At 39.1% G+C, this 26,610-nt stretch overlaps 1 protein-coding gene across 2 annotated transcripts in view; it reads left to right on the top strand.

The window, feature by feature from the left end:
• LOC118235160 (CUB and sushi domain-containing protein 3-like) overlaps nucleotides 1-26,610 on the top strand; it is a 211,847-nt gene that overhangs the window by 171,229 nt on the left and 14,008 nt on the right. For both annotated transcript variants that reach the window (XM_035432226.1, XM_035432235.1), the window contains exons 54-59: nucleotides 5,254-5,436; nucleotides 8,946-9,122; nucleotides 14,832-15,011; nucleotides 17,341-17,514; nucleotides 18,841-19,014; nucleotides 20,627-20,700. In XM_035432226.1, coding sequence (XP_035288117.1) covers nucleotides 5,254-5,436; nucleotides 8,946-9,122; nucleotides 14,832-15,011; nucleotides 17,341-17,514; nucleotides 18,841-19,014; nucleotides 20,627-20,700 — 962 coding nt within the window. The remainder of the gene's footprint in view (nucleotides 1-5,253; nucleotides 5,437-8,945; nucleotides 9,123-14,831; nucleotides 15,012-17,340; nucleotides 17,515-18,840; nucleotides 19,015-20,626; nucleotides 20,701-26,610) is intronic.

Genomic DNA, 26,610 nt, shown 5'->3' with positions numbered 1-26,610 from the left:
ACAAAATCTATCTCAGGTTAGTTCTCCCTCTACTTTGTTCTCTCTCTGTCTTCTCTCTCTCTCTGTAGAGTGTATGCTTACAGTATGTGGGTGGAGTTTCTGAGTAAGTGATTCAGTGAGTTATATTTTATTGAAGGATGGCTCAAAATTAACAGTTATAAAATGTGCAAGATAACAAACAAGACTTACGTTTCAGTATTCTGTACAATTTATTGCATTTTCACTCTTTAATGCTATCAAATCTCGCTAGCTTGCAAGGTAAGGCTACAGATTTGCAATTACACAAACCATGAGATGCAATGCAGTCTTTACTTATAGAGTGGTGCACTCAGAAACCGATCATGTCTACGAAGAGCTAAGTAGAGCAAGTAGCCTAGCAAACCATCATAATTGCTAGCTAGCTGTTTTGAAATTACACCACAGTGCACGGAAGTATTAATTGTCTTGAAACAAACTGTTATCTCTGGCACAATAGGTTCTGTTATTCAGGATGTTTCCAACCATTTCCAAAATCATGCTTTGCTTCCAAAACAATGAATTTTAAGAAAAAATGTGTTTTTAATGTAATGGTGCATCACATCCACTGGGTTTTATACTAAAGTGCATTTCATTTATCATAGTCATCAAAAGGCTTCAGCCAGCATTAATAGGCTGAGCATGTATGCATATAGTGGCTTTGATGGTTCCCGTAGGAGCTACATATTTTGAGAAACTCATGAAAAGGCGGGGTTAAGTTTGCTCCATGGTTGTTGTTTTCCTGGTTTTCTTCTGCTGAGATGGTTAATGGAGTAGTTGAAAGGAGCATTACCACAAAGGATTTTTTCATGCAAGTTTTTTCCCACTTGTGAATCCTCTGAAAAATACTACTTTCAAATTTTCTCCACGGTGTAGTGGTGCAGGCTTTAAGATGGCAAATTGGTGCCGAGAATAAAAATGAATCCCGTTGGGTGTCAATTTCCGCAGCTCAAACATGTTTTTTTATTTATTTTTTTATTTTTTATTTTTTGCATTTTGCAGGCAGGTGTATATGACTTTTGTACTCTGATGTAATGCAAACTTTAAGCACATTGTATGTGTACAGAAATTCATGAAGTGCCTGAAGTGTGGAAGTTTGGGACATTTTGTCTGAAAAATCCCCCCCCCCCCCCAAGTGTGAATCTCCCCCACCTGCTGCATGTGCATCTGAGGAAGGGTGGGAGAGAGCAGTGTACCCAGTGCAAATCAGCAGGAAGCACTGAAGTTAGCAGAGTCTCACTTGCATCACAAGTGAAAGTCTCAGCTCTTAGGAACATGTATTGTCGGGGAGGTTGGGGGAGTGATTCTGTCAGGTCTGTAATTAATGGCTGAGGGGCCTGACCGGAGATCAAAAATAATTTTCGCAATCTAAAAATGTTATGGCGAGCTCAGCCAACCTATCAGAAGTATTGCTGATAAAGTTTTGTAGTGTATGCAGCACTCACAGTTACAGATTAGGGACAATACTTTTCATTGGCCAGACGTGACCTTTCTTTATAGACTTACTTCTGTAGATGTAATTCATAATGCCTATTGTTATAGACTTGTTTTGCTGTCCCCGAGGGCTATGTGTTCGTACTGTAGTTTGACTGTGTACAGAGATCACATCCATCATTTTTAAAGCCATGGGTTATCATTGATTTATAACCCTTTTAACCCATGCCCCCTTTTTACGATGTTTCATTTATTTCTGACAACAGTGATGATTAAAAAATATATGCATCTCCTCACCAAGACATTGGTGGAATATTGACACATGTATTCACAGATATGTGCTCTCTTGCATCTCCTCTAAATCAGGGACTGATTGATGCACTAAATGTAAAGAAAAAAAATGCATTTTCAGTCCTAAAGATCAACAAAGCTCAAGGGAATCTTATAGATTCTAGATGTCTAGCCCGGCACGCACTATTGTACAAGAATTGCACAAGTGCTTTTATGGACTGGAGAGAAAGCAAGGCCGGAGCAAAGTAATTCACTGCCTACACTCTGCCGTTGGGCAGAACATTCCGGTCTCTGCTAACAGCAGGCATGAGGTACTAAGGTACTGCACTACTTCCTGCGGTGAGGCTTGTGGATGAGTGGAGCAGATTTAGTTCAGTGGTTGTCTTCCACAGGTCCCTGAGGACAAGCAGGTGACCCGCTAGGGAACTATGCTCTGAGTGACCTCACTCGTACTTAAAACAGTTTAAACAAAGAAAAAACCCAGGTGTAAGTAGTTTACCTGTGGAATTGTGTTAAACATTGTGGGATGATTTTTTGATTTGACACAACTGGAGGACTTGAAGCCTGCTATGTTATGTATGTAACAATAGCTAGTCAAAATGAGTCACAATAGCTTCAAGAAATTACAGGAGCCCTTAGTATTGTGGTTACTGCAGACTGCTGTAAATGAAAGATTGTGCTTTGTATTGATTGTCTTTAAGAGCATTCAGCTTCTCTGGTAAACTGGTCAAAGAGCACAGAACTAGCTGTTCCCCTGGGTCACACAGAATAAAAGCTCTGATCGTCAGAAGCATAACAGCCTCAATACTCCTTCACAGAGCGTCACGTTGGAATATTTAGCTTTCATAATCACCCAGTGCTATTCACTTGCCTTCGCATGTATCACACAAGAGAATTTCAGTATGTGAAATTCACAGACTGCTCAGGCTACATAGCACTGCAGGAAAGCAATTACTGATCAGTGGAGAGACATAGACCAGAGGCGAGGAGAGCACTGCGCAAAAGGCATGGTGCACGTGGAAACAGGGCTGGGTTACACTGAATATATTATCAGTGGGTGTGGCGTAGCTGGATTTATTAATAGCCAATCAAATGACGTCTTTTATTCCCTTCAAGAGCCATATCCATTGCACAGGGCATACTGTCAATTTGGAAGACAAGGATAATGATATCATAATCAGATGTTTCTCAGAAAACATACTTTTGTCATTTTTTTTCAAACAATTGTGTCCAAAAGATTCTCTTAAATAAGGGACATTTTACATTTGTTCAAATTTTCTTCCATCAAAATTAAAAGGTTTCCTAAAAATGTATTATAGGCCAGATTTAATTTCCCATTAAACCTGTAGTTAAATAGCTTAAATATGCTATACTATAACTAAGAAATAATGACAACAGTATCTTGAAGTTTTATTAGACAAAGTAAAATTAGGGAAAATCATACAATATAAAATGACTCGATGTTTCTCAAATGAAAGAAGGAAAAATTATAACTGAACTGAGTGGGCTTGCATAAGTTGTGGTATATAATTACTCATAGACATTGCTAAGCAACAAAACAGCAAGTCTATCTCCATGCGGCATAGCTGTCACATCTGCATATAGAATTGAAATTGGACATACATATAGAAGAGGTAAAAACGTGATTAGAAAGTAACTGGCCAACAAATGAATTAAAAAGCCTACAGAAAACCAAGACTGGCTGAGAAAGCTTTCTTTACTCTTCCCTACTGACTACATAGATAAAATAAGTGTATATATACTGTAACATGAGCAAACTGCAACTCATCGAATCCCTCTTGTACCGCTTTTGGCAACAAAAAACACGTGACCTTCCTAATTGGTTGTACGTTTAAACATGATCCATGCACAGTATTATCTTTTGAACCAGAACAACCTTAAACAATTAAAAATAGAAATAAATACAGGAATTAAAATCACATATAAAGAAAGAAAAACAATGAGCAATAAATGCAATATATGGACATATATATAATCTTCAAACGCTGCCTTTTGAATAGGCTGCGAAACGTGCATTGTACGGGAAAGCCTCAAAATGAGCAATCCGCTGCACAACCCTCCGCAGCTGCTCCCCTCCCACTTCAGCGCAGGGTGAGTCACAAAATTACCAAAGGGCTGCGATGCATCGAAATCCGACTGCTTGCATCATGCCATATGAAAATAGAGCTGTATGGGAACTGGTTAAGGGGAACAAATGCAACAGTAACCTCTGAGCTCGTATAAAACCATTCTACTTCTGGCATCAGCTAAAATGGATTCCAACTTCATAGACCCTAAGTGATAAAGTTGGCATAAGGGGGCTCCTGAAAGAATTCACTGCACCTTACATAAAGCACTCATAAGACCTTAGATAGTCTTGTGGAACTATGGAATTCTTAGACATCCCCTTTAATAACACAAGTCCTGGTCTGGATCTCTGTAAAGCTGCTTTGTGACAATGCCCTTTGTAAGGGCTATTCAGATATAACTGAATTTAATTGAGTGGGACATAACCTAAGGGGAGTCTACATAGGCCTTGTTAACACTGTGCATTAAGCATTCACAAGACCTTCATGGTAATTTCAGAAATGCCCATCGCTGAAAATGGGTGTTTTGGACTTTACATTTAACATTTTATATCCTGTAATGTGACATTTTACTCTGCATGTATATCACAATTGTCATTTGTGTTGAATAAATGTTTTATGATAGCTTAGATGACTGTTTCTGCAACCCTCGGTAATTTGTTTTGGAATGCCTGCGTAACCTCCCAAGAGCAAAATGTTACTGTTAATTGTATTCTGCCACTGTGGAAATATTGTTGAGGCTAGGGCCTGCGATGTCTTAGCTATAGGGCCCTGCCTGAGCTCACGTCCTTTCCTAGCTGAGTCACTGAATAGCCCTTAGAGGACTGGAAGACGTAGATTCAGAGTGAAAGTCTTTATAGACCATATCTTAAATGTAAACACCAGGTCAAACTAAAGCACAGCCAAACCTGGCAAAGCTGTCTTTTGAGTATGAGGTTTTATGATCTGCCGTAAAAAGCAGATGCAGTAAAAATATTGACACTGCTCCCACTCAGTTATATATGTTCTCTTGGAAACTTAAGGGGTTCCCATTGTGTTGAAATAGGTTTTTTGTCATTTTTCTTTTGATAGCTTCTAAACATACAAATGGGATATCTGGCCAGTCTTCCTATGCCATGTCTAAAATGGCACCGTTCCAAAGCTCAACCCTAGACAATGACTTAGCTATCTTGTTTCATAGAAACAAATGAAACACTTAATTAAATTTTGTATTGAATAAAATGACAAATAACTTTGTTATGGGGTGCTATGGGAGTGCTTTCCAATTGCCACAATGTTATTATACCTTTTACTTTTTAATCTTGCCAGTTTAAATGTTTTGATTGTTTTCTCACACTTGTAAAGGGTGTCCTATTTCATTTTTCCTGTATACTGTTGTTTGATTTCTCTCTCTTTCTCTCTCCCACCTCTCTCTCTCTCTCTCCAGGTGACACTGCTGGTTCTTGTGGAGACCCAGGCACTCCTGCTCATGGAAGCAGAGAGGAGAGCAGTTTTAGGGTTGGTGGTAAAGTGCGCTTCACTTGCTCCACGGGCTCCACACTGTACGGTTCAGCTGAGCGGATGTGCTTCCCTAATGGCACCTGGTCCGGGAAGCAGCCCACCTGTAAACGTGAGTTTCACACTCGGGTCAAACTGTTGGGCGTGCTATCTTAAGCTACCCTGCAATGTGTCTACCCTCGGCTCCCTACCCAGCCAACCACTTTCTCTACTTTCTGTACCAAGGATTGGCAAAACTATATTGAGCCCAGCCCCAATACATTTTTAGAAAATTTATTTCATAAAAATGATCCACAACCAGGGCGCAAAGACAGAATCTGTGGCCAAAATTCAATACACACACACAGACGTGCACATTCCTTCTGGCTTACATTGCATTTCACAATCTAGGACCTCTGTAAGCTAATACACTCCTGATCTTAACAGAAGCTCTCTCTCTGCCACAGCACAGTGAATCATGTTTCAAAATTCCATCAGAATAAAATATCACCACATCCTGGTTTTGGAGGACACAAAAATGATTCTTTCAGTTGTTCAGAATGTTGAAAATGGACTCGGACGTTTTTAAGACACATGGAAGTCCCAAATGTCGGCGGAAGGTGAAGAAGTCTTACTGGCTGCCTTCACTGTCTTTATAGTGATATGGTCCTCAGGCGGGAGAGCGTGGTTTAAATCAATTTCAGTGAGGTGCCGTTTCACTTCGCCGCCCCGGTCTTAGCAGCTGTGGTACAGCTTCGAAACCAAACAGATTTACAGTCGGTTGACTCCCCACACCCTGGGAAAGCTGAGCGTCTCTCCCTTTCAGCTCTGAACGCTTGTGTTGCATTAAACCCCTGTTCCATTCCCACCTTCTAAGTCAGCACTGATGCTTTCCTTAGATTGTCCCTCTGTCGACCAATCACTACACTGTAAATGTCACTGCTGGCCGATGTAATCGGAGCCAGCCATTTGATGCTGCCTAGCTCTCCGTTTGGCCTCCTTTGACCAAATCGTCCACACAGTTTATACAATACATTTTTATCTGCAAATACATTTCAAATATGTTTGGCTTGCTCACTATCAGCTTGGGCTCATTTTAGTACGAAGAAATGTGACCGCACATCGTCTCTTGCCAAAAATCCAATTTCATTTTCGATGGCTCAGTTTAAAACCTTCACCTGGTCATGTGCTTCTAACGTCCACTACCTATTTATCATACACACCAGTGATATAATATAATTTCTATATTTCAGTCAGGACCACTGTCGTCAAGGTTAGAATCTTCATTAATAATCCTAAAAGGCAATACAGTTATGTTTGGTGGCATATGGCTCTGTTCTGGAAGCCCTCCCGGCCATTCACACAAGCAAGCGTGGGTGAGGCAGGGAGGGAAGCAGCAAACCCTCCTAGAGGGGTACACACTGTACAGATCCAGCAGCAACGAGGACCATTATTAACCTTTAATTATACAGGATAGGATGATAGCATATCTTTGGCAACAGTACCATCCACTGCACCACCGTGCCACCCATAAAGGAGGAGGGAGGGGCTGGGGTGGTGGTGGGCTTTTAGAGTAGCAGTCTGCAGCAAGCATACAGTAAATACAGCAGGAGGGAACAGGTTTGTACAGGCAGTCTGCAGCAAGCATGCATACAGGAGGGAACAGGTTCAGACAGGCAGTCTGCAGCAAGCATGCATGCAGGAGGGAACAGGTTTAGACAGGCTGTCTGCAGCAAGCATGCATGCAGGAGGCAGCAGGTTTAGACAGAAAATATGGAGCAAGCATGCATGCATGCAGGAGGCAGCAGGTTTGTACAGGCTGTCTGCAGCAAGCATGCATGCAGGAGGCAGCAGGTTTGTACAGGCTGTCTGCAGCAAGCATGCATGCAGGAGGCAGCAGGTTTAGACAGGCAGTCTGCAGCAAGCATGCATACAGGAGGGAACAGGTTTAGACAGGCTGTCTGCAGCAAGCATGCATGCAGGAGGCAGCAGGTTTAGACAGAAAATCTGCAGCAAGCATGCATGCATGCAGGAGACACCAGGTTTAGACAGGCTGTCTGCAGCAAGCATGCATGCAGGAGGGAACAGGTTCAGACAGGCAGTATGCAGGAGGAAGCAACTAAATGGGTAGGGGAAGGGAGTTTAAATAGACTGCCCTGTTATGTGAATAGACGGCGATAGGTGAACATCACTAATCAGCTAAGCCATCAGCTGATTCAGCCAGAGCCAGGCTTGACTGCCGTGGCGTGTCTGAACTAACGTGTCGCTCAATTATTGTTAATATATTATAGAGATATGCTGTATTTGTTAAACAAAAATATTTATGGTAAATCACCAGCTTGATTCTTTTCATTGGAAATCTTTGAATGTAATCGTAGCATTCTATAAAACCTGTTTGCTCACATTATGTTTGTATTAGTAGAAGGAATCACATGATTTGTATGCTATGACTCATTTTAAAATCCTTTGTATTGCAAGAATTGCTGTTCACTCTGTTGAATAAAGCTATGCGTTTTGCGAAACAAAATAGGCCACAGAGCTGTTAGAGAGAGTATTTCAGAAAGATAATGCACAGTTGTAACCATACAAAGTATGAAATGGACTGGGAAAGCACAACAAAAATACAATACATAAAGCGCCAGCAAAACGACATTAAAACGACAACATATGAATATTAACAGAGAATATTGGCCATGATTGGTCTAAAAATGAGATAAAATAGTGTGAAATAAATTGTTGCTTTAGAATCATGCAGTTCAGCAGGGGGTGAAATAATTACTTGAATATTTGTCCTTCCCTTTTGTATTTGTCTTTCACATTATCCATCTTATTCGTGTTCTTTATATAGTATATGGATGTGTGAGAATAGTATTTACATTCATTATCCCTTTTCAGAATATCCAGCAAAAATGCAAAGAGGTATATTTTGTAGTTTATACAGAAAGGTTTCAGTATTCAATTAAATCAGGTCAATTGCCTTACTTCATCAAAGAATTGCGTGTTTATCAAATGTTGGAGGGCATTCAGGATCTTTGCATATTTGAATGTGCAATTCAATAAAGGCTAGTGAGCTAATTTAACCTTTACTTTTTAAATAACCTGAATTCTTTCTGGTTAAGAATCACTCCTTTTCAAATAGATATTACAGCCCTATTAGCAAGTGATTTCTGTTCTACATAGCAGCTAATGTAAGGGTGGCAGTGTTGTATAATGGTTTGGGAACTTGGCTTCTAACACAAAGGTTGTGAGTTTGATTCCCAATTGGAGTGCTACTGTTGGACCCTTGAGCAAGGTACTTAACCTGAATTGCTCCAGTAAAAATAGCCAGCTGTATATCCAGATTGTATGTAAAAATGTAATCTGTGTTAGTCACTATGGATACCACCATCTGCTAAGTGCTGAAATGTAATGAGTGCATTTCCTTTGTTAACTTCTCATGAAATTATTTTAGTTGACAATAGAAAAAACTGGTTGAAGTTCAGAACTGATCACTGATCTGTTATGATTATTATTCTCAAGTATTATCTTATTTAATGAAACGTTTACAAAAGCACAATTATTCCATCATTGGATTATTATCAGTGTTAAATTTATGTCTTGTTTTTGGGCTGTCACTAACTGGCTTTCTGTTCCCCTCTCTAGCGGTGCACTGTGGGAATCCTGGCACCCCCGCTAACAGCCGTGTGTTCCACATGGAGGGAACTAGCTACTCCCACTCCATTGTTTACACTTGCATGGACCGGTACCTGCTTTCAGGGTCACCTGTGCGGCAGTGCCTGGCCAATGGCACATGGTCTGGCAACCCACCAAACTGCACCAGTAAGTGTAATTATTAGCAAGGAACTTTACAGACAACTGTTTATTAGGAAATGTGCATTTGAAATATTGTTCATCATGTTGATATAAAGACATGCCAGAATGGTAAACATAGGCTATGATTAAACACAAATTAATCCTTCAAAGATTAATTCTGTAACTTCCAGTAATGAATGCTAATGTAATTAATCCTGTCAATTTGTCTCTTTTATCCATATAAAATATGTGTTCCAGCAGTGTTCTCATTTCTTAAACTGTAAGCCAGGCATCAAAGGTATGAATGATGAAAAGTGTCCCTTCAAGGTATTCCTAGAATAGGAACAGAATCTGAAGGTGAACTGGAGAGGAAGGCATTCTGGGGATGCCTCTGGGTAAGACTGAATGAGGAAAGCTTAAGGTCTGACTTCCTCTGTAGAAAAGGCATACATCTACACTTTTGGAGGTAGAGGCAAAAAATGGGGAGGAGGGTACCTTACCATGACTTAAACATGATAAAAAATGAAAAAGGATAATAATTTTAATTGGCCTCTCCTCTTTGTGTGGCAAACATGAACAGCAACTGGTGTTAACTTGAAAGAGAAAGCTTGGCAAGAGCTTTTGTTCAAATAGTGGCATACAGTTTGATTTCAGCCATGGTAATCTCATTGTTGTCTGTGCAAAGGATTGTGGGGTTCTCCTGGTATGTTATGCAAGACCATGAGCTGTACAAGAAAAATAAATTACACTGGATCCACTGGTTTGTAGTTGATATTTTGAACATCTAAACACACTGAATGGTTTTCAGACAAAATGTAATATTAGACAAAGGGAACCTGAGTAAACACAAAACACATTTTTTAAATTATTATTTAATTTATTTAATGAAAAAAGTTACCAAACACCCATATCACCTATGTGAAAAAAGAATTGCCCCTTTAAATTTAATAACTGGATGCACCACCTTTATTAGCAATAACTGCGACCAAACACTTCCTATAATACAATATCACATTGCCATGGTGGAATTTTTGCCCACCCTTCTTTGCAGAACTTCTTTAATTCAGACAAATTGGTAGGTTTTCAAACATGAACTGCTCATTTCAGAATCTCTATCGGGTTCAAGTCAGACTTGAACCAAGTTCAACCCATGACTCGAGTGACTTGGCCACTCCAAAACTTTTTCCGATCCAGGTGCTTTTTTTAAATGTGAGCTGAACATTGTTTCTTTTGGTTTGCAGTAGTTTCTACCTTGCTATTCTCCCATGAATCCCATTTTGTCTCGGTCTCTTCCTTATTGTGGAGTCACGAACACTGACCTTAGGTGAGGCTAGAGAGGCTGGCAGTGGATGTTTTTCTGAGATCTTTTTTTGGCTGGACCGCAACAGCGGGGCCAGCCCTACAAACGCAAATGTCTGTGAGGTACTGACTGACTGAGTGATGAAGTTACACCATTGGTTGGCCAAGTTATGCAGTTACACCACTGGTCGGCCGGATCACGTGTTAGGGCCAGCCATATATTAGGTTTTAACCTGGTCGTGTTTTTTTACTTCTTGGATGAGTTGTTGCTGTACCATTGGAGAACTTTTGGCAGGAAGATTGGTCAGTGTTCCAAGTGTTCTTCATTTGGAGATAATGGCTCTCACTGTGGTTCAGTGGAGTCCCAGAGCCTTAGAAATGGCTTTGTAACCATTTCTAGACTGATATATTTCAATAACCTCTTTTCTTGTCTCTTCTGGAATTTCCTTTGATCATGGCATAGAGTGCTTGTAGAAACTTGTGGTGACTACTCTCTGATGGTAAAGTTCACTGTGAGTGAGGTTTAACTTTTAAAAGGCTGGCTGCAATCAAGCCTGGCTGAGTTCAATCAACTGAATCTAATTATCAATACAATTTGGTTAATTGGTTGATTGAATAATTTTAATTATTTTAATTGATGTTTTTTGTCTTTACTCAGGTTCCCATTGTCTAATATTAAATTCTGTATGCAGATCTGAAACCATTCAGTGTGACAAATATGTAATAATAGAGGAAACAACGGCACTGTATGTCATATTGGGCCAAAGCTACCTTCTTCATTTCCCTTGAATTTTATGTTAAATATATGGAAGTTACACAACTTAATTCAATCTCTGTTGTTTTGTACACACAAATCATTTATTATATTATTTTTATTAAAATATTTCTTCGAGGGTGAAAAAGATCAAGAAATCTGTGTTTTTGAGATAGGATAGGTTACTTGGACAATTTTATACTATTTTTATATTAGCTTTAAATTTTAGAATAATAAATTTTAAAATTCAGAATAGATTATGTTATTGACTATTTTAATTGGTTGTATATCTTGGTTTTAGTTAGGATGCAATAGGTACCTTGAAATTAATTCTGAAACCTCTCTATATATGTAAGTTATGGGTCTGTGAACTTAATTCTAAGTGTCTTAATTCCAATGGGAGAAAAAAATCTTTCAGCATTTGTTAGATGTAAAGAAAGGTAGTAAAATACATTTTCCATTTTCTGTAGATAGCTGAATCAAGCAGTTATCCAATATGAATGAAGTAGGGTTTGAGTGAATTGAGACATTAAGAGGGAATTTTAGCTTTCCAAATGCATGTACTGATAATGGTGAGAACAGGAGATCAATTTGAGATAAGAGTGCATATCCTTTCAGAAGGTAAAATATTATATGCATGGTTTCGTCAGGAGAAGGAGAGCGCTCTACAATCAAAAGGAGTCCTATATCAAACATGCACTCAGTTTTATCTTTCCACTATCTAAATAGATAACTGAAATGCACATTAACAAGAATGGATTTAAAAACACATTTTCTGATAGTGTCCTGTTTTTCAAATCTAAAGAAATGTATTCATTGCATTATGTAATGACAATTTTGTTCAAAATTCTAATACTGAATTAATCAGTTTTTAAATATCAATCTGCAAGCCTTTACACTATATGCAAAGTGAGCAGCAGATGCATGACTTGAAGTCTTACTTATTCAATGTCTCATATATCTAAAATTGCTTGAGTGATATGCTGTGATATGAGGACATGTGCAGCCGCTGGAGACATCGGTAAGATCTGCAGCATTGATTATTGATGTGAGAGCTTTTGAGACTTATGGGAAAAGAGGTTTTCTAACATTGATTTTTACATGTTACGGTAACAGTGAGATCTATCATTCAGAATAAAAGGAATACTGCCTGGGGGATATCTTTGTGTCTGCATAAATTGGTTGTTTTAATGTGATTTGTGATTCCTGCAGTTTATGTTAGCTGCTACAGTCACTTTATAGCTATGTGGAATACATGAATTGCTGATATCTTTGTGCTGCAGCTCGTCCTGCATTGAGAGTGTAAATGTATGAATATGAAAGGTTTGGCATAACGAGTATACAAAGACAATTAGAAAGGATGAAATAGTGATGTGCCGACAGTTTGCTCTAACTGTAGTCATACTGTTGATTGTTTTAGATGAAAAACCATTTAACAGAAGAAATGCAAGTGCCCAAGCAGTATTTTTGAGCAAATAAATGAAAAACTATTTTTTTAATGCATTTTACTCTTGAGAGTATCACTGACAACATAAACAGCGTCATCTGTTTTGCCCACTGGAACAGTTTTGAAAGGTCATAATATAATTTGACAGTGACATTGCTTTTTATTTTGTGTATTACAAGACTCGTTTGGTTTCAGAAATGTACAATTTCAGTATATTTTTTTGGACCTGATCATTTTCAATTTGTACATTTGTTGAATAGATTATACACTGTGCCTGCAGCAAGGGAAAACGGGGGAAACAAATGCTAGGAAACTTGAAAACATATTCCATAAACGTATTCCATGTTCATGCACTAGACATATTCCATTTTCCTTCTGGAGTCAGTGTCAAGATTTCAAGAGATACTATAGTTTTCCGGGTTAAAAATGTTTTTATGTGTGCAAAGGATATAACATCAAAAATTAGCTTCAGCTATATAATCATGTACAGAGCATGGGATGCTATCATTGCCTTAGCGTCAGAGACAGTACTGATGATCTTAGAGAGAAGTTCAGAGCAGCAACAAAATTAAAAAAGCAAAAACATGCAGCACCGGCAACCCAGAAGCAAACATATAGGCACCAATGTACTGTAGGACACGAAGCAGTGCAGAATGTGCAGAAATATTAGGTGGTGTGATTACCATAGTTACCTTTGATTGCTGTGTTGTGCCTTTTAGTAACCGGGTACTGGAAGCTGAATTACATACCTTTGTTTACATGATTAAGATGTACACCAATGACCCTGGCACAAGAATATAAAGGAGCAATAATAACGTTGTTTTGAAAACAGACTTTACATATGCAATTCCCATGACATGCTCATTTTCAGTTTGATGCAGAAAAGTATCATTTCAGCAAGCTTGAAAACTGAGACCTGAATGTGAGTTGATAAAAAAAGCAGGTTACACTTGTGTAACTGCGTATGCTCTTTTGAAAATTATATCTTTAACATCTAGTCTTTACTTTCATAAAGTACTGTTATGTACCTGAACTGTAATGTTTACAGTGATTTATACAGTAGACATTCCTATGAAGATTTACAAGAACCTGTAAGAATTCACAAGAATTAATGAGAAATATAAACTAACTACTAATAATAATAATAACAACAAAGAATGCATCTCAAGGGGCTTCACAGAACATAAACCAAATGGAGAAATCTAATCGTGTAATACAAGTAAAAGAATGATGAAAGAAGGTTAAAAAAAATTGTAAAGTATATGCACTTACAGATGAGAAAATGTAACACGGCATATAACTCACAGAATTATAGCAATAGGAATTTTGGGGCACAGACTCAAAACTAAGTTTCACTGTATGAAACAATGCTACTAGAAATAGTTGTGAAGTGTTGTAATCAATAACTGCATTGTCATACAAATCTCATAGGAATAAAGGAAGCAAAACAAAACCCAAATTTCTGCTGTAACAGCAAGCACAAAGTTCACTGCTAATTAACTTCTTATTGGGTTTCAATAATTCCGCCAAAACTGCATAAAGTTGATGTCTTACACAATTATTTCTCACTTGAAATTTTAAGTTTTAATTGTCTGTTCAGTGTAGGAGGTGTCAAGGTCCAGAATGCCACTGTATGCACGTTTTGTTCTTGTTTAATTTTAAAACACATCCCCCGTAAAGGTGTATATTTGAATATTGTGTCAATTGACTTTCAGCAGAGACAGTATATGGCACTCACTACTGGTGACATGATGTCCTCTTTTGCCCTGATATTTCTTCTTTTTTGGACCAAAAATATATATCCAGGCTAGATTTTTCATTCCTAAAAATGTACTGTTATGTTTTTCTCATTCCATAGACTGTATTTGAACAAACAAACTGACTATATTGTATTCCTTAGACTGTATCATATTCATAACAGCTGTCAGCCCCATCCTCTTCTTTTAAATCTAATATGTGGTCACCCTAATAGTGTAAATAAGAGATTAAATGAAGAACAAACCCAACTGTATAGTGCTGAATAAAGAGTGAATAAAAAAACCTTAAAATTAAGATTATTTGCATTCACAAAAACAATTACACCAAAGGATTTCCTGTTTATATTTTTACTTTTGTTGTAATGTTTTTCTTCAAAATGTAAAACAATTATAGCCTTAAATATTAAGCAGACCGTGATCACCATGTTCCGGTTACATTCTGTTCTCTGTGTTAAGAAGCGTTTGTGTGGTTTCCGCAGTGATAACCTGTGGTGACCCAGGGACACCAGCCAAGGGTCTGAGGTATGGAGACGACTTTTCAGTCGGGCAGAATGTCACATTCCTGTGCCACCCTGGGTTCATCATGGATCCTGCCGATTCTGCTACCCGCTCCTGCACTCTCAATGGCACCTGGAGTGGAGTCACGCCCACCTGTACAGGTACATCCTCCTCGCCATTCGGGCATTCTCTGACGCACTGCTTCATATTAACACAGAGGGCTCAGTCTTACACCCGGCGCAAAGCGGCGCCAAGCGCAACGCAAAGTGTCTTTGCTAGTTTCAGACCGACGCAGTTGTCATTTTCCCGTCCAGCGCCCACGTTGTTTAAATAGCAAATGTAAATTGCGCCCATCTGAGCGCCCATGGGCGTGTTGGTCTTAAAATGAGGCGTGGTCAGGCGCAATGTTGGTGCATTGCTATCTTGAGGCAGCGGAAAGCGATTGCGCGATTGACCAACAAAAACCTGGTCTTAAGTCAATGGCGCAGTATTTTACTGTTATTTTAAGGGCACATTATTTAGATAGTAATATGCGCCTATATAGGCGGGTGCACAACGTGCAATATTTTTTTAAAATACATGCCATTTCCTCTGCAGAGAAGCGTTCTTTCCTACTACTTGGCAAATCCGCCATTATAATAGCAATCCACCAAGGTGCAAGTATACCTGGATTTTAAAGGGAATGGGAGATGACACTCTGATTGGTTTATTTCATGTTACGCCCAAAACACACCTATGATTAATTAAGAGTCTAAGTACAACCCCTTTGAACCATGCGCCTTACTTTGCGCTCAGATTATCCGCTGTTAAACTAGCAAAAGTGGATTTGGACACGCCCTAAATGCACTTGCGCCATGCGCTTTAGACCGTGCGCTTAGATCGTTGAAATATAGCCCAAAACTGTAAGTGTGGCTCAGATCACCTAAATACACAAATCTCATAATGTATGGCATCTTTGTCAACAAACTGTGCATGTACACTGTTTTAAATGTGTATTTTAGCTTTCATGTATGTTCTGTGGTAAATAAGGTCAAGGTGCACCAAGTCTGGGATTCATGTCAGGTGACAGGTAACACCAATAAAAATGTCAATGTGACGTCCGTAACCTCAGTTGCACTGGCAAACCCTTCTGCTGAAAACAGAGGCCCGCAGCTCCATCACACCATCTCTGAGGTGCAAGGAGATCAGCAGACTGACTCAGGAGCCAATCAGCTCTAGCCGTCTCTACCTCTATATGTACAGAGGACCCGTGTCAAATTTCCTTCTTCTCATCATTTTCTCATGAGAAGCCAGGTGCCCCTTTCTTTGATCATAAAACATCAAAGAAATCTGAAAGGACGCATTTTACGAAAGGCACTAGCTGTCAGAAACGTCCATCCGTGTTCAAAGTCTTGTGTTCCACGTCAGAACAGAATTTGAATTATTTGTTCATGAGAATTCTGTGCCGGGGGCCGCCCGCTGACTCCTCCTGCTAAGGCACTGGGGCACTGAGGCACTGGCTATGTGTTGAGCCCCAGGGAGGGTTTCATTCTGTGGGGCTCCTCCTGTCAATCAGGCGCTCCTGTGATGTGGTGCCCACTCGAGTGGCCTGCAGAGTGAAGAGTGAGGGAGGACTCAGCAGTGAGACGGGCCTACCGACCCAGCTGGACAGTACTGATTAGGATGATCATTTTGATGAAATTGTTTAACAAGCACGGAACCGTCCAGACCCACGGCGCAACTCACTTCCGCAGACACGTTTTAGCTGGCACCACCTGCGCATGCGTCCGACTAAACGTCCGTGAGTGAGTGACCACAATTTGCCATGCATAGCCCACGGCGGCAGTCCTGCCTGCGCGCCATGGGAAAAATGTATAAATAATAATTAAGTAGAGCATTTTGACTCAAAAGAAATATTTTATGTAACATGGAATAATGACGAGAACAGTATCTAGCACCGTATAAAGCTTGAAAATCGAGTTTCTGCCTACTACATGACCTTGCAAGCTATACCGCACAGCCACTTCTCTCTTTGTGAGAATTTACCTTTTGCTAATTTCCTACTGCTCCTTTTGATAATGTCCCCACATTCTACTGATAAAACTCAACCTGAAGAATCTCTTGTAATTCACTTTTTTAATCCCTTTTATGAAAATGTATTTGAGGGTAGGTGTTCGAGAGACGAAGCTTACTTTTCATGGTTTTCTTGATGTATCTCCAAATGTAATGGCTAAAGTAATATGATCCAAGGCACCTCTACCTTTGATTCACTCAATAGCTATGCATACTGGGTGAATCAAAGTGATTTCATTATATTTCACTGTACTGTGTACATCATCATATACCACAAAGACAATACACGCTCAGCAGCACAGTAGTTGCATTGTTGAAGTATATTCTCAGTAAACTCACCTTATCTCTTTCAACTCCAAGTCCAACTCCAGCTCCAAACATTGTTCCATGGCAGGTGTAAGCGTAATTGTTCTCCCTCCTGTCCTCTTATGCCCTCAGCTGTGACCTGTGACTCACCCCCTACAATCTCTAATGGGTTAGTGGAGGGTGCAGATTTTCAGTGGGGTTCCAGTGTGAGTTACAGCTGCTCAGCAGGGTATGAGCTGTCCTTTCCTGCAGTCCTCACCTGCGTGGGTAGTGGTTCCTGGAGTGGTGATCTGCCTCAGTGCCTGCGTGAGTCACTTCCTCTTCCTTTTTGCAATTGATTACTGTTCCTGTGCTGTACTCTTCTTTTACACCTCCCATCATTTTGTGATTCAGCCTTACTGCTTCTTGTCTTTAAGGGGTTATTTCAGTATTGTGAAATTATTTCAGTTTCACTGTGTGTTTTCAACTGACCTAGTTTTTGCTTGCAATATGTAATATCTTATGTACTTACTTAGGTATTTCTAACACTTTACACATCAGCTTTACGGTAAGTATAAGTGCATTCACAGGTTCATAGTGTAAAGCATTGACTCCGTTATGCCTCCAGAGGTTGTATGTATGTATGTGTGTGTGTGTGTGTGTGTTTATGTGTTTGTATGTATGTATGTGTGTGTGTGTGTTTGTATGTATGTATGTATGTATGTGTGTGTGTGTGTGTGTGTGTGTGTGTGTGTGTGTGTGTGTGGCAAAACGTAAATTTAGCTAAATTCCTCATATTTAGATTCAAGTCACATCCTCGTTGTGTTTCTTTGTTTTTTTTGTTTTTTTTGGCAGTGAAAAGTGTGCTTGTTGGTAAGTCATGCAGGCAAAAAAATAACAATTGAAGTTTGGCTAGACACCCAAAAAAAGAAGAGCTGTATGTGAATTACGCAAGCATTTATAGCTAATGGCAAAGAAACTCAGAATAGCAAAGGTACATAATACACCGAATAGATCAACAATTCTGTCCATTCCGAAGTCTCAGTTGTGGAATTGCATCTGTTCATCAGCACTCTGCTGGCTTCAGGACTCTAAACAGATGATTTCAGCTGACCTAATCATGTAGTAATAACATCATTTGAGGCTATGGTCTAGTCAGAAAATGAAAAAGAAAAACTCAATATAATAATTATAAGTGCTAGGCATAAATATTTTAGCACTCCATAAGAAAAACAAGCGAAGCCACATTCTGTCTGATGCCGCCTTTTTATCCTTTCCTTTTTATCTCTGTCATAATTGGTGCCTCCTAGCTCTGGGCATCCACATTCCTGTGGGTCTCACTAATGCAATTCAGAGTTGCTTGACATTTGATGTGTATGCGTAATTCCGAATTCCAACACTTTTGATTTATTTATCCGGGTGCATATTAACCCAAAGCACGCCTGAATGGCACCGAGGACAGTAAGTAAAGCAAGTTCCCGAGCCGTCATTACCTGAAATGGGGCAAATAAGAATCAAACAACCTGTGGATTTATTGTGATTTAGGGCCTTTTATATACATAGTGCCATATAACATGGTATAATCCATGTGGCCGCATTGCAGCATCCTGGCACATTTCAGACATTAAACATTCAGTACCGTCATCTTTGCAGCCAGATTCTGTGGGGACCCCGGCATTCCGGTGCAGGGTACGAGGGAAGGACGCAGTTTCATCTACCAGTCGGAGGTGTCCTTCAGCTGCAGCGCCCCCTACATCCCCGTGGGCTCCACAACGCGCATCTGCCAAGCCGACGGCACCTGGAGCGGGGCCCAGCCGCGATGCATAGGTACCGTAACGCGTCAGGGGAGCGCTTACATAGATAACAGCCAGGGGAGGAAACAGGATTGAGCGTGATTCCGTGTGGAGGAGGGGTGGGGACACTTTACGCTTTTCCCTGAATGATTGTAAGCTGATTTGTCCTTGCGTTTACTCGAGTACTTTTTTGCTGCCTAAAGGCCATTTTTCAGCAGACCTGCTTAAATGCTTTGCAGAGGAGTTTTTCCGGCGTAGGCTTGCCTACGCAACAATGCTCTTTGATAAGATAAAAGCGTGTGATGATTTTGAACTGTTACCATGCACGGCTTTAATCTGTAAAGAGGGGGGTGGGTAGTCTCAGCACTCAAGACCGTGCATGATGAAAATATCAACTGCCAGGGGCAACTCATTTTTGCTTCACTATCCGCAAAATACATTCTCATTGACATAATAATAATAGTAAAAATTGAGTATTGTTCTAAAACCCCATTACAATGTTTGGTATAAAAACCTAAAAACCTTGAGATGGCCAAGTGATCTGTGTTCTCTGCACCTAGTGATGGGACAGGTACATTTGAGCCTTTTATTAATTGTACAAACCAATCAAAAGACTTTGCACTCCAACTAAACAATATTATCTCTTTAACTCATTGAATCAAATAGTGGAGATGATAGTGTCATCCATTTTGTGCTTTTTGATGCCTCATTCTCATTACGCTAGGTAAGCCATTTTCCATGTGCCTTTTTTTAAAGATTCAGGCTCAAATTAGACATGTCTCTTAGGTAAACTGCTGGGAAAAGGGTTTAATCTCTAGAAGGCTTTTGAAATTCTATGACATTAGTCAGGTGTCATAGCTGTGACAGGATAAAACTGAATGAAACTTCAAAAGTGTTTCTTTGCAAGTATAAACTTACAATGTTTTTGAGGTAGAACTGCAACAGTCAAAAATGCTGACAAGGATGTTTCCTATTCTGTGTCACCCCCACCCTCTGCTCCAGGGGAGTTGTATACATGCTTTGTATTTAAGTACATTCTGTTTAACGCACTCCTTAGTGTAAAAGCTATGCTCTTGTGAGGTGGACTCTCTTGGATGCTAGAGGACAGCCATGATTTACAGAAGTTTTATAAATCAATTTAAGTGACACCAGTTGGATAAAGTGCTTTACTAAGTGCTTTTGTTATCTGTTCACTTGCTCCAATGTTTCCTCTGTCTTTTTTCATTGCATCTCAAATTCTGCAGTATATTCAGAGAAGTGTTGATTAGCCACTGTCTTCTGTCTTGCAGAATACTTGTGATTTAATTCCAGTTGATGAAAGTGCCCCGGAGCTTATGTTGATAGATCACCCAAGCAGTCAGAATGTCTGAGGAACAAAGTCCGTATTGTTAGGATTATTGGGAAAATGAAGGCCAACTGAAATCAAATCTCTCCATTAGGTACCCACTGTGAAAACAGAAATTTTGTATGGGAGGCAAAAACAGACTGAATGCATTTATATCATCAACATGCAGGCCAACAGAGGGTTTGAGCGTTCAGACATTTCACTGGGCATGACCTCTAAAGTCTTGAAGACATTTACTGTATATTGTAAATTGTAGAAATGTGTCAATATCAGACCTGAGTTCTGTTCTCTTCTTCCCTAGAACCAACCCGCACTACATGTGAGAACCCTGGAACACCTCGGCACGGCTCTCTGAACAGAACCTCGGGCTTCAAGGTGAGTGATGTGGAATAGCTTTCAGCTCTGTTCTGTTCTGTATGCTATTTTTAAATGTGCTAGAGACTATGGCCTAAAAGAAAGGATAAGGAATTTTTTTTTTTTTTTTTTAAACAGTCCACCCCATTACCAGTGTTATGTGTGGGATTTGAGACTGTCGGCTAGCATTAATAATCAATGTTCACACAACGACAACAATGATGTGATGAGAATAGGAATCACTTTTTATATAGATGCTTTATTTCCCGCCTTGAGAACCTTGACGTGAGAATGGAAACAAAGGCATAAAAAGAAACATTACAGTCATAAATCAGGTGTAACTGATGCACCTCATTTCTCAATTTCAGGCAGAGGCTTGTACAAATTGGTCATCAAACTTTTTCATAAGCCCAGTCCATGGCTGGTTCTAGCCAGCATATGTGATTGCCAAGGGTGCCATCCGTCTGGAGAGAGGCGTCGACTGTCTGGGGAGGGGGCAAACGGGGCGGGGGGGGACGTGCTGCATCTATGATAATATAGCAGAACTGTATTAACCCCCCCGGCCTAATCCACAATTGTATCAACATCTCCTCCATATGAAATTTTGGAAGAGAACAGGGGATGTCTACATTTTCCTGAACTGACAGTATGAAAACAAAATGCAAAAAAAATGCCTCTAAAAATGAATTGAGCCCATTAATTCCTTATGTAAACATTACTTCACCAAAACTGGCTTCATTTTGAACCATTTAAATGGCCTATCAGAGTGATTTATTTCCATGCAGTTCTATTTGAACCCAGAGGAGAGACTGAAATAACTAAATTATCCCCATTTTCCCTGTGAGTTAAACCAAGATAGGTTCCTGACAAATAGAGTATTGCTGATACAGCAAAAAAAAAAAAAAAAATCTCAGCAGGCATCAAGTAAACAGTACATTTATAGAGTATGACTTGTGACCTTAAAAATAGCATTGCATTGTATAACTTAAAACAGCTAGAAAACTTAAACAGTATTGGGTGCCAAATGTATTTTAAATTTCATGCATTTTGTGCCACAAGATGTTTTTCATGTAGCAAAATAAAGAAACAACTTACTGCATTTTGTGCACGACATAAAAAGTGCTTTGTATTTCATTCACAAAATGTTAAATCATATTTGAATTTAGTCTGTAAAATGCAGAGCTCTTTTAACATTTTGTGCACAAATTGCAAATGCATTCTCAATGATTCAATGAGTCTGGCAGCCAGCACAGTCTTGACTGTAATGTCCTGGGAAAACAAACATAGAACGTGTAACTAAGTTAGTAAGTACTAAGTAGCTAACTAGCTAGCAAATACACCACAAAGCCTGGATAAAAAAAACTGGTAATGCAAGAGCTTGCATGAATAGACACTCACTACCAAAGTAGTTATACAACTAGTCTGTGAATAAAAAGCAGAAGGCTTTTGGCAACTGAAAATCCTATAGTACCATGTTATCAGACACTTTGCTGCTAAGCCCGCCCACTAGCTGGCTTCTGTATTACTAGTTTGGCCAATATTAAAACTTGTGTTCACACACATAAAGACTGCACGCTCTTGGCAAGATTAAAAAACAGTACCAAGTTATTTTAATGAATGTAGGAAAATGCTGAGTGCTCTGCTTTGAAACATGGCTTGTTTAATTTCTGTGAAACATAGTTGTGAAAATTCAGTTGTAACTTGCCATTCTTGTAATATTGACAATTCTAAGAAATCACACCCTTTCCACATAATGAAAAATAAAATGAAAACTAAAACACGAAAATTAGAAAAGTAAAAAGGTGTAAGTAAAAAATAGCATAATTATTATTATATAACATAAAAATAGTGCAATACAGTGTTTCCACATGTCCTTGAAGACCTTGAAACTGGTTAATTGTGAATACGAGAACCTCAAGGTCGTTTAAGGGTTTTTTTTTTCTCCAGTGTTCTTGAAACTGCCTGGTTGTATGTTTCTGAATGTAATATCCTTTAACAGTCTTTGAATCTTAAACAGCTTATGGTTTAAATATATAAATTATAATTTGTCCTGTTTACATATGCAATTTGATCCTCATTCTCAGTTCTCATGGAGACTCAGATTTGAGTGTTTTGCATTATTAGCATAATCATCCACATACTTAAATCTGACTGCTTAAATCAAGTTCTCACTGTGGAGTTTGGTTCTTGTGCTGTTATGAAACAAAACATGCGAGGATGCTTAAAATTCTACTGACTCTTACAAAATAGAACTTACTATTACTCTATCACTGATTCGCCGATTGGAACACATCGTAGTGTTGCGTCATCTCTGCTTTTTCAGAGCAATCCCTGTGCTGTGTTTGAGATTGACAGCATATGGTAGATCACACAGATTCTGGGGTGCATAGCCCCATTCTCCCATCACTGTGTAAATGGAAACACTTTTCCTAGTTCGCAGGCTTAAGCACCTCTTACTGTGCATCGCAGGGTCCAAGCTGTCTTTTATTCTTAGAAAAAAGCTTCAGGGATGCTTAAGTCCTGTAAACAAGCTAAATATTTGTATATATTTGGAGCAGTGCAGATGGCTTGCTATGACAGTCAGCTATGTTTTCGCCCCTTTGGCATTTTCTTAAAATTTGAGCTGACTGAGTGTAAAGGGGATCAAGTCCTTAAGGATGTGATTACTATCCCACAGTGGTATTTTAAAAAAGGTTTTCAATCTGCCAGGAAAATGTGGTTTTAATGCAAGGGTAACCTTGTCACAATGTACCAGAATATTTTGCAGTCAGTAATAAAACAAAAACTATTGATTATGCTAGAGGGGCATCAACACAGAGATATAGTATTGCCATTGAAATAATATTACACAGTATGTACCTTTACCATAGAAAGTTAAATTAGAGCTCCATATTGCAATGTAACTGGCTGCAAATTTGGCCAAAAATATTTGCGTTGATCATTAGTGGAGACAGGAACTCAAAATAGCTTATTCTTTGCAATATATTCTGTGTGCATCTTGCAGAAAACCCCCTGAGGTTATGCTAATGTAGTCTTCTCTTTATGGTAGTCTTTCACACACCTGTGCCTCCATCCTGGAAAGTGTTCCTGATCTGTTCAACTGTTGAAAAGGGGGTTTTCCTCACAATTTAAAGTATTCTTCAGTCATCCACATTAGTGGTCTTCCATGATCTACCAAGTTGTTTGCAGCTTCTGAGTCGATCAGTGCGTTCTTGCTTTCTAGCAACGTATCAAACAGTTCATTTGGACCCGACAAATGTTTTGGCTATGTCTCTGATCGATTTATATGGATTTTTCTTATAGCCTGCTTTACTGGCATTAATTTGGTCTTCATGTTGAAAGATAACAGCAACAGACTAAATTCAAATTTCACACCTAGAAACTCTAGTCCTTTTGTTATCTTTTTTGTGCATGAATTAATGATGCAAAGACACTCAAATTGGCAAGAAACAGTTGAGCAGCCTGTTGTCCCTTTACTTTTGCTCCCCTAAAATGAAAGGACTGTGTAAAAAAGGGTTGTACTTCCTACATGGATTACCCCGATATTGATGTAAATACCCTCAAAATTAAAGCTGACAGTCAGCACTTTAATCTCATATGCATTATTTTATTTCAAATCCAATGTGTTGGAGGACAGAGCCAAACTAGTACTTTTACTAGTACCAGTACTTTTCCACCTCTCTGTTTCTTAAATAATGTGGACGTCTGATAATGATGGTCAAAACATGAACAATCCAGTGAATACACATGGTGTCCATGGTTTGTTTTCATTTTTCACTTCCAGCTATCAAAGCTTGCTTTATAAAAATGCAAATTACATTTCAGTAATAAAGGACTGTGGTACAGTGGTTATCTGGGAGATATAACATAATTGCATACTGTAGGCACATTCTGTAGGTGTTGTAGTGAATTGATAAGTAGGGTTGGTTCTGAATCTGAATAACGGGTGAAAGACATGACATGTTAATACCATCCCCAATTATTTTTTGTGGATGTTCAGTTTAAAGTGACATAAAGACAGGCAAGGCTAGTATATTCACTTTCACAACCTGAAGGCTAGTGAGAAAGACGAAGCAGAAAGCAAACAGCCTTACATGTAGAAAGGGGGACGGTAGAGAGTTGTGGGTTTCGTTTATAATAGTTTTCTTTTATTCCTCATTTGGCATTTTGGTACCCAAAAAGTGTATTTTGGTTTAGGAAGCAATGGCTCCCTGGGCAAATTTGTGGTTGGGGCTCTGTAAATGAATGCAATATACTTCTGTTGCAACATTTGTAAAGATAAAAAAACATGGGGGGATTAGCTATTTCTGATTTGTGATGAGGTAATTTCCTGCTTTATAACTTTGATCAGTTAGGAACCTGTAGATATGTTGATGCAGTTTTGCACAATATTGTTCATGATTCATGGCTAGTCCAGATATTAATATTATACTGTCATTAAAATATGTTTTCCAGCTTTTTGTCTTTTGGATAATTGTACCATTTGTGATTAATTGCATTTAACTTTTCACGTGACATTACAGAGGGATTATTTATCCTAGATTTTATATGTACACTTATGTTATGTACTGTATGTTGATGATAATAACCAAAGAAATGTCACCTACCAATGTTAAAAGAGAGGTTCTTATTATCACCCTTATTATCAGTCATACAGTCAACAAGTCCACGCTCCTAGCATGCATGTATGTGCCATACATCATACATATACCACATTCACACACTTTACTCTTCTAGAAAAGCCGGCCGGAGGAAAGGCTGTTCTTCATTAGGTTCTGAACAGCAAGATAACTATTTTTTTGCCTGAAAATCAGCACATCGACAGCAAGTGAGCGTTGCCAACTGACAGTAGATAAGGACTCGGGGAAGGAGAGCGGCAGACAGGCATTTGTTTGTCTGCTTCCTTGGCCGTGTCCTTATGGAGTCTCACTGGGGCTGCCTGTGCACGAGCTTCCATCACAGCAGGACCTGCAGATACACACTGCCATCTCCCAGTGCATCTGCTCGATGGGAAGAAAAACAGCGCTTTTATCATGATCCACACGAACATGATCATTTATGTCCTTATGCTCACACACAAACCTCTCCTGGAAACAAGAGAGCAGCCTTTGGCACAGTTTTAATTTGATTTTCTGAGGAGAGATAATAACAGATTTGCCACATGCATAACTTTGAACAAGGTTTTTCCAGATCGTCGGGAAGTTGTACTCACAGTAATAATTTTGTCAGCCACTTTGCAAAGCTTGTTTCCAGTAAAACCTCAAACCATACATAATGACCAAGTTTCACAGAAACACTGAAATATCACATACTGCTGTCATAAATCATTTGTCTAGCCCTGCACTGAACAGAACAGGAATGTATTCACCAAATTATAATGACGTTCTAATGAAGTGAGGAAGATATTATCATCTTGTCATTTAGATAACCCATGTCTCCAGTATTTATCATAATGACCACTGTAATAATGATGCATTCATAGACTGCATGTTTAATAATGCTTTCTGGCTCACAATAATTAAGCCAGAAAGCATTGTTAAGCACAGAGGTATCTGTTTCACCAGCACTCAGGTCTGTGATGCACAGGCGACTTCACAAGAGGGGGACAGAAAAATATTGTCACATATTGTCCTGAGAATATACTGCATTAAACCATCCGTATTGACATGTCATGAAAATCTAAATTACTGGAAAGTAAATTCAGTGCTTTATGAAAGATGACATAACGTATGATATATTAAATATTACTCTCAGGTATGAGTCATGATGTGCCTTGACTTACGGTCAGCCATCTAACAAAATCTCCTGAGCAAGTGCTTTTGTAAGATTTATAAAGTTATTTTGTTGCGGAAATTAATGTGAGGTAAAAGCTTCATAGAGCCTCTATGAATGTATATTCCAAGAAGAATTTCTGTTCTTTTGTGATGAAGA

This window comes from Anguilla anguilla, chromosome 1 (assembly GCF_013347855.1).
Source record: "Anguilla anguilla isolate fAngAng1 chromosome 1, fAngAng1.pri, whole genome shotgun sequence".
NCBI classification, from domain to species: Eukaryota; Metazoa; Chordata; class Actinopteri; order Anguilliformes; family Anguillidae; genus Anguilla; species Anguilla anguilla.
Note: the sequence above shows the minus strand (reverse complement) of the source record. Positions and strands in the feature narration are given on the sequence as shown.